This window comes from Coregonus clupeaformis, unplaced genomic scaffold, assembly GCF_020615455.1.
Source record: "Coregonus clupeaformis isolate EN_2021a unplaced genomic scaffold, ASM2061545v1 scaf0072, whole genome shotgun sequence".
NCBI lineage: Eukaryota > Metazoa > Chordata > Actinopteri > Salmoniformes > Salmonidae > Coregonus > Coregonus clupeaformis.
Genome location: NW_025533527.1, coordinates 279,531 through 292,220, shown reverse-complemented (window position 1 = coordinate 292,220; position 12,690 = coordinate 279,531). Strand labels below are relative to the sequence as shown.

Sequence of the window (12,690 nt, the reverse complement as noted above, 5' to 3'; positions counted from 1 at the left end):
AAGTGTTAAATAAATCAAAATATATTTTATATTTGAGATTCTTCAAATAGCCACCCTTTGCTTTGATGACAGCTTTGCACACTCGTGTCATTCTCTCAACCAGCTTCATGAGGTAGTCACCTGGAATGCATTTCAATTAACAGGTGTGCCGCCTTAAAAGTTAATTTGTGGAATTGCTTTCCTTCTTAATCCATTTGAGCCAATCAGTTGAGTTGTGACGAGGGGGGGGTATACAGAAGATAGCCCTATTTGGTAAAATACCAAATCCATATTATGGCAAGAACAGCTCAAATAAGCAAAGAGAAACGTCAGTCCATCATTACTTTAAAACATGAAGGTCAGTCAATACGGAACATTTCTAGAACTTTGGAATTTTCTTCAAGTGCAGTTGCAAAAACCATCAATCGCTATGATGAAACTGGCTCTCATGAGGACCGCCACAGGCATGGAAGACCCAGAGTTACCTCTGCTGCAGAGGATAAGAGTTTAATAAATAAATGCTTCACAGAGTTCAAGTAACAGACACATCTCAACATCAACTGTTCAGAGGAGACTGTGTGAATCAGGCCTTCATGGTCGAATTGCTGCAAAGAAACCACTACTAAAGGACACCAATAGGAAGAAGAGACTTACTTGGGCCAAGAAACACGAGCAATGGACATTAGACTAGTGGAAATGTGTCCAAATTTGAGATTTTTGGTTCCAACCGCTGTGTCTTTGTGAGACGCGGTGTGGGTGAACGGATGATCTCTGCATGTGTATTTCCCACCGTAAAGCATGGAGGAGGTGGTGTTATGGTGTGGGGGTGCTTTGCTGGTGAGACTGTCTGTGATTTATTTAGAATTCAAGGCACACTTAACCAGCATGGCTACCACAGCATTTTGCAGCGATACGCCATCCCATCTGGTTTGGGCTTAGTGGGACTATCATTTGTTTTTCAACAGGACAATGACCCAACACACCTCCAGGCTGTGTAAGTGCTATTTTACCAAGAAGGAGGGTGATGGAGTGCTGCATCAGGTGACCTGGACTCCACAATCCCTCGACCTCAACCCAATTGAGATGGTTTGGGATGAGTCGGACCGCAGAGTGAAGGAAAAGCAGCCAACAAGTGCTCAGCATATATGTGGGAACTCCTTCAAGACTCTTGGAAAAGCATTCTAGGTGAAGCTGGTTCAGAGAATGCCAAGAGTGTGCAAAGCTGTCATCAAGGCAAAGGGTGGCTATTTGAAGAATCTCAAATATAAAATGTGTTTTGATTTGTTTAACACTTTTTTGGTTACTACATGATTCCATATGTGTTATTTCATAGTTTTGATGTCTTCACTATTATTCTACAATGTAGAAAATAGTTAAAAAAAAAAAAAAAAAAAAAAACTTGAATGAGTAGGTGTTCTAAAACTTTTGACCGGTTGTGTATATAATAAAGAAAACAAGTAATAAGAGAAAGCGATATCCAGGGAGTATATATGCTGTCTTGTTCACCTTATTCCACCTGCTTTGATTTCTTGTTGCTTCAAAGATCAGCCTTAAGTCCAGTCTTATCGATCTCTCACACATTGGCTTTATAGACTTATGCAGAATGGGTATGGCCTTTTTTCTGCCAGAATGTGCCATTAGTAGGTTGCAGGCAAAGCCGAGCCCATCCATTGTGGACGGCCATTAGCACTCAAACACCCCTGCTTAAGAGGCTAAAGTTACACTGGGGTTTGGCTAAAATGGCGGCGTTGAGGTTTGGACAGCCCCTGTATCTACCCACTGGCGTTTACTTCATTGGGCCTAATGGCACCCCTTGGCAGTTTAACTGGAGAGAAATTGCACTTGGGAGGCCTCCAGGCTACACAAACCTAATCGCTGGAGCCTGGCCCAATGTTAAAAATGGAATTAAAATAAAATGCATTTTTTTGTTTTTGGTAAATAAAAACACTAAAATAATATAATATAATATGCCATTTAGCAGACGCTTTTATCCAAAGCGAGCGACTTAGTCATGTGTGCATACATTTTTACGTATGGGTGGTCCCGAGGATCGAACCCACTACCCTGGCGTGACAAGCACCATGCTCTACCAATTGAGCTACAGAGGACCACAAGGACCACCAGGAATTCAGCTAAAAAGGAATTTTAATTTAGGAAATCTGTTCCAAAGTATTCCCACGAATAAAAAGAGATACATACACTATATATACAAAAGTATGTGGACACCTCTTCAAATTAGTGGGTTCGGCTATTTCAGCCACACCCATTGCTGACAGGTGTATAAAATAGATTACTCAGTCATGCAATCTCCATAGACAAACATTGGCAGTAGAATGGCCTTACTGAAGAGCTCAGTGACTTTCAACGTGGCACCGTCATAGGATGCCACCTTCCAACAAGTCAGTTAGTTAAATTTCTGCCCTGCTAGAGCTGCCCGGTCAACTGTAAGTGCTGGTATTGTGAAGTGGAAACGTCTAGGAGCAACAACGGCTCAGCCGCAAAGTGGTAGGCCACACAAGCTCACAGAACAAGACCGTCGAATGCTGAAGCGCGTAGCGCATAAAATTGTCTGTCCTCGGTTGCAAAACTCACTACCGAGTTCCAAACTGCCTCTGGAAACAACGTCAGTACAATAAGCGTTCGTCGGGAGCATCATGAAATGGGTTTCCATGGCCGAGCAGCCACACACAAGCCTAAGATCACCATGCGCAATGCCAAGTGTTGGCTGGAGTGGTGTAAAGCTCGCCGCCATCGGACTCTGGAGTAGTGGAAACGCGTTCTCTGGAGTGATGAATCACGCTTCACAATCTGGCAGTCCGATGGACGAATCTGGGTTTGGTGGATGCCAGGAGAACGCTAGCTTCCCCAATGCATAGTGCCAACTGTAAAGCTTGGTGGAGGAGGAATAATTCGTCTGGGGCTGTTTTTCATGGTTCGGGATAGGCCCCTTAGCTCCAGTGAAGGGAAATCTTAACGCTACAGCATACAATGACATTCTAGATGATTCTGTGCTTACAACTTTGTGGGGAACAGTTTGGGGAAGGCTCTTTCCTGTTTCAGCATGACAATGCCCCGTGCACAAAGCAAGGTCCATACAGAAATGGTTTGTCGAGATCGGTGTGGAAGAACTTGACTATCCTGCACAGAGCCCGGACCTCAACCCCATCGAACACCTTTGGGATGAATTGGAACGTAGACTGCGAGACAGGCCTAATCACCCAACATCAGTGCCCGACCTCACTAATGCTCTTGTGGCTGAATGGAAGCAAGTCCCGGCAGCAATGTTCCAACATCTAGTGGAAAGCCTTCCCAGAAGAGTGGAGGCTGTTATAGCAGCAAAGGGGGGACCAACTCCATATTAATGCCCATGATTTTGGAATGAGATGTTCGACGAGTAGGTGTCCATATACTTTTGGTCATGTAGTGTATGATTGTGTCTCAATGTAATCTAGGTATGAAATTGTTAGTTTCAAATACAATATATTTTTGGACTTACTTGTGGTCATTTTGCAGTGTAGAAATTATTATAATTATGTTCCGGCCCCCGACCATCCGCTATGACAAAACGGCCTGTGGCTGAATCTAGTTGCCTACCCCTGACCTATGATGATCCTATTGATTTGTGTTCTTGGTTACAGGGTCAGGCTTTGCTGCAAAGACTGCAGGGTCTGAAGAAGAAGGGAATCAATTTGAAGATCGCCAGTGGAATGATCAACTCTGTAGAGCTCAAGAGCCTGTCTCGTCACAGTGAGTTATGTTGTCAACCACAACATCAGAGCTACATTTACATTCCATATACAGTATATTGCCACTATATAGAAAATACTGGATATTGCAGAGTATTATAGTGAACGGTGGTGCAAGGAAGCGAACCCAGGTCGCTGGCGTGAAAGGCAAACACCCTACGCATCGCACCAATAGGGTTAACCCTATTGCCGTGATGCCTGTTGACGTGACGTTTCAAGCCAGTGACCAGGGTTCACTTCCCTCCCTCACCGTTCGCTACAATTGTGTCAGAAGTGGGATGACGGCTGTGAGGCTATCGGAATGCACGGCCCGGACGTGTGAGGGGGCTGAGTAGTCAAATCACAGGAACTTGCCTTCCCGTTCAGAGGGGGCAGTGTAGCGATCCTCGCTATATGAGCCACGTTACAATTGCCACCAGGTGGGTTGACCCTATCGAACCCACAACCCTGGCGTTGCAATAACATTCAGTATCAAAAATATGCAAAAATAGAGAAAATCAGAAAGGGTGCAAATACTTTTTCACAGCACTGTACAATCAAATGTTGAGATTTCTATCTCTGTCGTTTTCTGTCTTTTCCTACATGTGTAGGTGAGGTACACTACATTAACATGACAGCCCTGACCAAAGGCTTTCTGCACTCTTCTTTCTGGGTGGTGGACAGGCAGCACATCTACATCGGCAGCGCCACCATGGACTGGCGATCACTGTCCACGGTATCTTAGTATATTCACTCCATTATATTACCTACCTGTGTATATTTCTGTAACGTTTATTCTCCATTCAATGAGACCAGTCCACCTATGAGTACACCTCATACTGACTAATATGTTCCATACCTTGATTGCATAAACACTTTTACCAACCTACTGTGTACACAAAACCAGTTTTTGATTTTGAGGTCTGATATTTTGCAGGCATCTTCTCTGGGGATTGTCCAATGACTCGGCAATCAATATTTATCCAAACACTGCTATTTACACTAGGAGAACAGCATCCATTAATTGGCTCAGGTTGCACAAACATCCTGAATATGAAAGAGATGCAACTTTATAGTTGGCAGAAAACGTCACCTTTTAACGTGCATACTTTTAAGGACAATACTGAATTAATTGAGTGGGGACAAAAAGGGAATGTGGACTTTCTTTCATGTGCTGCTCAAAGCTGAAAAAGTACAAAGGTTAATTAAAGTGTGACCCCATTCACCATACCTAGCCAGTCTATCTTTATCACTTCACTGAAATAAACCTTTGCTTGAGAAGTGCATCACTTGAAACCCCGCTGTGAGTGGTGATGGGAGAGGCCTGGTGGAGTCCCTGCCTTGTTCAGGGCCAGAGGAGGGCAGAAGATGATGGGCTGGAGGGGAGAGGAGTAATGGGCTGTGGAGAGGAAACAAGAACGAGGGAGGGAGGGAGAAGGGGAAATTGAAGTGTGGGGAGTAGGAGATGGGAGGAGAGGGGGTGGGAAAGGGGGAATGGAAGGAGAGGAGAAGGGGGGGAGGATGGGTGAAGTCCCTGGGGGCACATGCTAACATCGTACAACATCTGTGCGGTTGCTTTGTTGTCTCTCAGATGAAAGAACTGGGCATCATCGTCTACAACTGTAGTTGCCTGGCACTGGACCTGCACAGGGTATTCAACCTCTACTGGCAGCTGCAGTATAAGGACTTTATACCGTCCTTCTGGTCCAAGAGGCTGAGCGCCTTGTGGAACAAAGATGAGAACCTTCCGCTTCTCTTCAACAACACCAAGGCTGAGGTCTTTGTCTCTGTGAGTGACAACTAATCATTCTCCCACATGGCTTCATGCATAAGGACAGGAGTTTGTCCGGACGATGTGACCTTATAACAAGAGCCTTGAGTTTTTCCAGATCTGGTCACAGTCAGGGAAAAACTCATAGCTTTACTATTATCTCAAAGTATTTTTTTAATCATTCTGAGACAGGCTCATCTTTATACTGGATTAATGAATACTTTTCATAGATGATGAATTCTGTGGGGGTTTTCTTGCTAGCAATAAGAAATTGCCAATATTTATGGATACTATTTGAAGACTTTTCTTGGTTAAAGCCTTTTCATTAGTCCTGATATAAATGATGTAAACATTTGCAAAGTCCTCCCACAGTAATAACTTTGACGAGAGGTGACAGTTGGGTGAATAAAGCAATTTCTTAAACAGCTTGATATGACTCATCAGCTGGTGTTTTAAGTATGCTGACTGGATGAAAAGTGGCATTGCTTCCCCGTTGTAAATTAGGCCAGTCGATGAACATTTCTGAAAAGCAGAGGAAACGTTCATCAATTGGAAGTATTGATAACATGGAACTGTGATCCGTCATTGTTCTCATCACACACATTCTCTCTCTGCTGATAATATACTGTAGATTTCTCTGAAAGTGGGCCTACTGTAGCATACAAACACACACACAGCACACCTTTTCAAGACAAAATAACATACTCCAAGGACACAAAAGTACACTCGAAGCGAAGTAATTCTGGGGGGTCAGTCTTCCTTCAGCCGCCCCGCAGCAGACTAAAAACTATGGGTGACAGGGCTTTCAGTTGCGCGGCTCTGCGGCTGTGGAACACACTTCCAGACAGTATTAGGGCTGCAGAGTCTCTGTCGTCCTTCAATGCACAGCTCAAGACCGTGCTGTTCAGAAAAGCTCTTAATTCTGTTCTCATGTCCTCCAGACCTGTATATACAGTTGAAGTCGGAAGTTTACATACACTTAGGTTGGAGTCATTAAAACTTGTTTTTCAACCACTCCACACATTTCTTGTTAACAAACTATAGTTTTGGCAAGTCAGTTAGGACATCTACTCTGTGCATGACACAATACATTTTTCCAACAATTGTTTACAGACAGATTATTTCACTTTTAATTAACTGTATCACAATTCCAGTGGGTCAGAAGTTTAAGTTTAAGTTCTAAGTTGACTGTGCCTTTAAACAGCTTGGAAAATTCCAGAAAATGACTTTTGAAGCTTCTGATAGGCTAATTGACATTTGAGTCAACTGGAGGTGTACCTGTGGATGTATTTCAAGGCCTACCTTCACCTTCAGTGCCTCTTTGCTTGACATCATGGGAAAATCAAAAGAAATCAGCCAAGACCTCAGAAAAAAATTTGTAGACCTCCACAAGTCTGGTTCATCCTTGGGAGCAATTTCCAAACGCCTGAATGTACCAAGTTCATCTGTACAAACAATAGTACTCAAGTATAAACACCATGGGACCAAGCAGCTGTCATACCGCTCAGGAAGGAGACGCGTTCTGTCTCCTAGAGATTAAAGTACTTTGGTGCAAAAAGTGCAAATCAATCCCAGAACAACAGCAAAGGACCTTGTGAAGATGCTGAAGGAAACCGGTACAAAAGTATCTATATCCACAGTAAAACGAGTCCTATATCAACATAACCTGAAAGGCCGCTCAGCAAGGAAGAAGCCACTGCTCCAAAACCGCCATAAAAAAGCCAGACTACGGTTTGCAACTGCACATGGGGACAAAGATCGTACTTTTTGGAGAAATGTCCTCTGGTCTGATGAAACAAAAATAGAACTGTTTGGCCATAATTACCATCGTTATGTTTGGAGGATAAAGGGGATGCTTGCAAGCCGAAGAACACCATCCCAACCGTGAAGCACGGAGTGGCAGCATCATGCTGTGGGGGTGCTTTGCTGCAGGAGGGACTGGTGCACTTCACAAACTAGATGGCATCATGAGGAAGGAAAATTATGTGGATATATTGAAGCAACATCTCAAGACATCAGTCAGGAAGTTAAAGCTTGGTCGCAAATGGGTCTTCCAAATGGACAATGACCCCAAGCATACTTCCAAAGTTGTGGCAAAATGGCTTAAGGACAACAAAGTCAAGGTATTGGAGTGGCGATCACAAAGCCCTGACCTCAATCCTATAGAAACTTTGTGGGCAGAACTGCGAGCATGGAGGCCTACAAACCTGACTCAGTTACACCAGCTCTGTCAGGAGGAATGGCCCAAAATTCACCCAACTTATTTTGGGAAGCTTGTGGAAGGCTACCCGAAACGTTTGACACAAGTTAAACAATTTAAAGGCAATGCTACCAAATACTAACTGAGTATATGTAAACTTCTGACCCACTGGGAATGTGATGAAATAAATAAAATCTGAAATAAATCATTCTCTCTACTATTATTCTGACATTTCACATTCTTAAAATAAAGTGGTGATCCTAACTGACCTAAAACAGGGAATCTTTACTAGGATTAAATGTCAGGAATTGTGAAAAACTGAGTTTAAATGTATTTGGCTAAGGTGTATGTAAACTTCCAACTTCAACTGTAGCTTTGATTGTTGTCTGTGTTCTATGGTCTGTTTTTTGGGATAGTTAAAACATTTTAGCACCTTGGGTGTGAGAAAAAGACCTTTACAAATTAAATGTATTATATTATTATTATTGTTATTATATATCAAGAAATAGAGAACAGAGACAGGATCAGTTAGAGACAAGTAGAAAGAAGGTAGCAATGCTGTTGGAATACTAATGGTCAAAGATATGCTCCAAGAGGTGGTGGTGATGATGACGACGATGATGATGATGATTTGATGACGATGATGACAATGATTGATTGCATCTGTATAGCCCTGGCATTGACATGAGGGCCTCCGTTCTCTACCCTCTACTGATTTAACAGTCTTATCTTGTGACAGAGCTCTCCAGATGTCTTCTGCCCTAAAGACAGGACCAGAGACCTTGACGCCATATCCTACGTGATCCAAAAGGCCAAGAAGTTCATCTACATATCCATTACAGACTACCTGCCTCTCACTATCAGGAATGCTCACAGGTGAGCAATTTGTTAACACTGACAGCACCTATCACCTTATTGTTAGTGTTGTATTGTTTGCCGATTTATACAATGACAACTGCTAGAATGAAACCGATAGGATAAAACTGTGTAACTGTGTATAATTACCTGTAATTACCAAACAGATTAGTGTGTAACTCTTTGTTACCTTGGCAGATACTGGTCACGTATAGACGGGATGCTTCGGGAGGCCTTGATCCTGAGGAACATCGAAGTGCGTCTGTTAGTAAGCTGCTGGGAGCAAACGCATCCCCTGACCTTTAACTTTGTGTGGTCCCTGAAGACCCTGTGTATGGAGCTGGCCAACTGTTCAATGGAGGCTGTGAGTGTGCACCTACATTATCGGACACCACACGCATACATCCTCATTACCTGGATAAAAACTGACGTTATACAGAATCATCATACCTACATTACCAGGCTCATTATACCTACAGTGAGCTACAAAAGTATTGAGACACATTTTGTTGTTGTTTTGAAATGATACAATGACTATGAGATTAAAGTGCAGACTGTCAGCTTTAATTTGAGGGTATTTCCATCCATATACGGTGACCCGTTTAGAAATTACAGCACTTCTTGTACATAGTCCCCATTCTAGGGGACCAAAAGTATTGAGACAAATTCACGTATGTGTATTAAAGTAGTCAAAGGTTTAGTATTTGGTACCATATTTCTAGCACACAATGATTACATCAAGCTTGTGACTCTACAAACTTGTTGGATGCATTTGCTGTTTGTTTTCGTTGTGTTTCAGATTATTTTGTGCCCAATAGAAACGAATGGTAAGTAATGTATTGTGTCATTTTGGAGTCACTTTTTTTTTGTAAATAAGAATATCAAATCAAATCAAATCAAATTTTATTGGTCACATGCGCCGAATACAACAGGTGCAGACATTACAGTGAAATGCTTACTTACAGCCCTTAACCAACAGTGCATTTATTTTAAACAAAAAAAGTAAGAATAAAACAACAACAAAAAAGTGTTGAGAAAAAAAGAGCAGAAGTAAAATAAAGTGACAGTAGGGAGGCTATATATACAGTAAAATAAAGTGACAGTAGGGAGGCTATATATACAGGGGGGTACCGTTGCATAGTCAATGTGCGGGGGCACCGGCTAGTTGAGGTAGTTGAGGTAATATGTACATGTGGGTAGAGTTAAAGTGACTATGCATAAATACTTAACAGAGTAGCAGCAGCGTAAAAAGGATGGGGTGGGGGGGCAGTGCAAATATTCCGGGTAGCCATGATTAGCTGTTCAGGAGTCTTATGGCTTGGGGGTAGAAGCTGTTGAGAAGTCTTTTGGACCTAGACTTGGCACTCCGGTACCGCTTGCCGTGCGGTAGCAGAGAGAACAGTCTATGACTAGGGTGGCTGGAGTCTTTGACAATTTTGAGGGCCTTCCTCTGACACCGCCTGGTATAGAGGTCCTGGATGGCAGGGAGCTTTGCCCCAGTGATGTACTGGGCCGTACGCACTACCCTCTGTAGTGCCTTGCGGTCAGAGGCCAAGCAGTTGCCATACCAGGCGGTGATGCAACCAGTCAGGATGCTCTCGATGGTGCAGCTGTAGAATTTTTTGAGGATCTGAGGACCCATGCCAAATCTTTTTATGTTTCTAAACATTTCTTCATGAATATGGATGCTACCATGATTACAGATAGTCCTGAATGGATCGTGAATAATGATGAGTGAGAAAGTTAGACACACAAATATCATACCACCAAGACATGCTAACCTCTCACCATTACAATAACATTTTGTTTGGGGGTGGGGGGGGTATATATTTGTGCATCTGTAACTTTCTCACTCATAATTTTTCACGATTCATTCTGGACTATCCGTAATCATGGTAGCATCCACATTAATGTAGAATTGTTTATTTACAATAAAAGTGACTCTAAAATGACAATATATTATTTACCATTCCTTTCTATTGGCCACAAAATAATCAAATCCAAAGTGCTGGAGTACAGAGCTAAAACAACAAATGTGTCACAGCCCCAATACTTTTGTAGCTCACTGTATATAATCATCTCTACTGTAAGTAATGTAAAACGTATTCATCTCTACTGTACCTGCAAACCTACTGTACGTCATGTAAAATGTATGCATTCATCACTACTGCTAAGCCAGTCCTTGTCATTCATCACTACTGCTAAGCCAGTCCTTGTCATTAATCACTACTGCTAAGCCAGTCCTTGTCATTAATCACTACTGCTAAGCCAGTCCTTGTGTGTTTTGTGCAGAAGTTCTTCAGCCCCAGAGAGCAGAGAGATGGCACGCTACAGGGAATCAACCATAACAGATTCATGGTGACAGACAGTGCTGTGTACATAGGTGAGTTCACTTGCATTAATTTCAGATGAAAATAACTATTTTGCGAATGGTTGATTTGTTGATTCAATTATTGGTCTAGCTACTGGTTGGTGGATTGATTTGTTTGCTTCTGAGGTGGGTTGACTCTTGGGCTAGTACCTTTGAATCTATATTTCTGATTATATATTTTGACGGGTGTCTGTTGTCCCACAGGCAACTTTGACTGGGTGGGGAATGAGTTTACGTTCAACGCTGGAGCAGGCATCGTGATCAATCAGGCGGAGGGGGTGAAGGAGAAGAACTCAACGTTGGTGGAACAGGTGAGGGCTGCGTTCGAGCGGGACTGGTATTCGCGCCACACCAAGAGCCTGCAGGCTAACAAGATCCCAGTCTGCAACAAGCACCAGCTCAACCAACTGGCACATCTCAAAATCGCTCAACCAACAGAGAGCAGTGGGAGTAAGGAGAGTCCCAATGGCTCCCTGTAAATCCAAAGACGTGGTGCATTACAAGACTGATTTATGCAGGCTTTAAGAGAAAAATAACCGTTTAATGCTGAAATCGGACACTGTGGACCTAATATAGGACTTGGAGGTCATTTGTTCTTCTATTCAACCTTCTGCTTATTACATCCTGACTGTTTCTTACAAAAGGCATTCGTGGGATCAGATCAAATAAATTGATTTTCTATTGAATGCCGAACCTCAGTAAATATAGTTAATCATTTAATCAATTTTGCCAATAATGACGTCATTCATCACAACCCTTTAAAACCCTCTTTGGCCAAAACAGGTTGGAGCTGCATGGACAGTAGTGTGGAGATATCCTATACAAATCTATCCTCCAAAAGGTGTTTACCTGGTGTGCAGCATGCCTCCAGCCTCGACCAAATGAACGGGGGCCATCTGTCTGTTGGACCACATCTGATCAAATGAAGTGAATGGGAAAGAAGAATGCCAGAAACATGACCTCATCTGACTCCTAAGCTAATGACATCTATTGGATGTTTATTGTTGCAGAGTACAGACAATTATGCCCCATTGGCATCCATCTATTTTGGTATCACGTCTAAAATCCTGTTTTGGTCTAAACCAGAATGTATACTTGATTATGTTTAATATCATCATGACCAGGGTTGATCTCAGAATCTTTACTCAATTTCCAGCATCCAATTTTAAGTAAAAGTTGCATTGTCTTCTATTCTGTATATTTTCTTCGTTGGAAACATTCAAAAGGGTAGAACTAGATATTTAACTTTTAATAGAGATTTAGGGCTGTTATGTTTCTAACATGATCAAATAATGTATCTATTATTAATTATTTGTCAAATGTACATTTCTGTACTCAAAAGGTGAGTGCCTTGCTTCCTGGATAGTATTGAAAACCACCACTAGAAAAACAAAATGTCCCTGGACTATACTATACCAACTGCCGAGGTCAATAGCATACTAACATTGGAAGTAGCTGAACTGCCCTTTAAGGTCTAAGGCAGAGATGGGCAACTGGCGGGCCCCCTTTTGTAGGCCCACGGATCAATTTTTAAATAATTTTTTTAAAACTCTGTCAGGATCTCAACTTACTGTTGAGTTAGAATAGTAGAATACACAAGGTGAAATTTGGTTGTGCATCAGCAGTTTTTCTATTGTTATGTCAGTCACTGACAGTCACTCAATTAGCCCATGTCAGCTAAAATGTGTTTTCTTGTAAGTTAGTCTTGCGGCCAGCTACCTAAACTTTTAGTAATCATGGTTGAATTACCGACTGGGGGGCCTCCATTGATTTTGCTAGTCACTCTCAG

At 42.4% G+C, this 12,690-nt stretch overlaps 1 protein-coding gene across 2 annotated transcripts in view; it reads left to right on the top strand.

The window, feature by feature from the left end:
- Nucleotides 1–12,454, top strand: part of LOC121553448 (inactive phospholipase D5-like) — a 54,957-nt gene extending 42,503 nt beyond the window's left edge. Inside the window, exons 4-11 of one of the 2 annotated variants that reach the window (XM_041866552.2) lie at nucleotides 3,618–3,726; nucleotides 4,316–4,440; nucleotides 5,296–5,493; nucleotides 8,415–8,551; nucleotides 8,729–8,894; nucleotides 10,823–10,913; nucleotides 11,106–11,212; nucleotides 11,685–12,454. In XM_041866552.2, coding sequence (XP_041722486.1) covers nucleotides 3,618–3,726; nucleotides 4,316–4,440; nucleotides 5,296–5,493; nucleotides 8,415–8,551; nucleotides 8,729–8,894; nucleotides 10,823–10,913; nucleotides 11,106–11,212; nucleotides 11,685–11,786 — 1,035 coding nt within the window. In that variant the 3' untranslated portion in view covers nucleotides 11,787–12,454. Of the gene's footprint in view, nucleotides 1–3,617; nucleotides 3,727–4,315; nucleotides 4,441–5,295; nucleotides 5,494–8,414; nucleotides 8,552–8,728; nucleotides 8,895–10,822; nucleotides 10,914–11,105 lie in introns of both variants that reach the window. The other variant, XM_041866551.2, reaches the window with a different exon arrangement.
- Nucleotides 12,455–12,690: the final 236 nt, after the last annotated feature.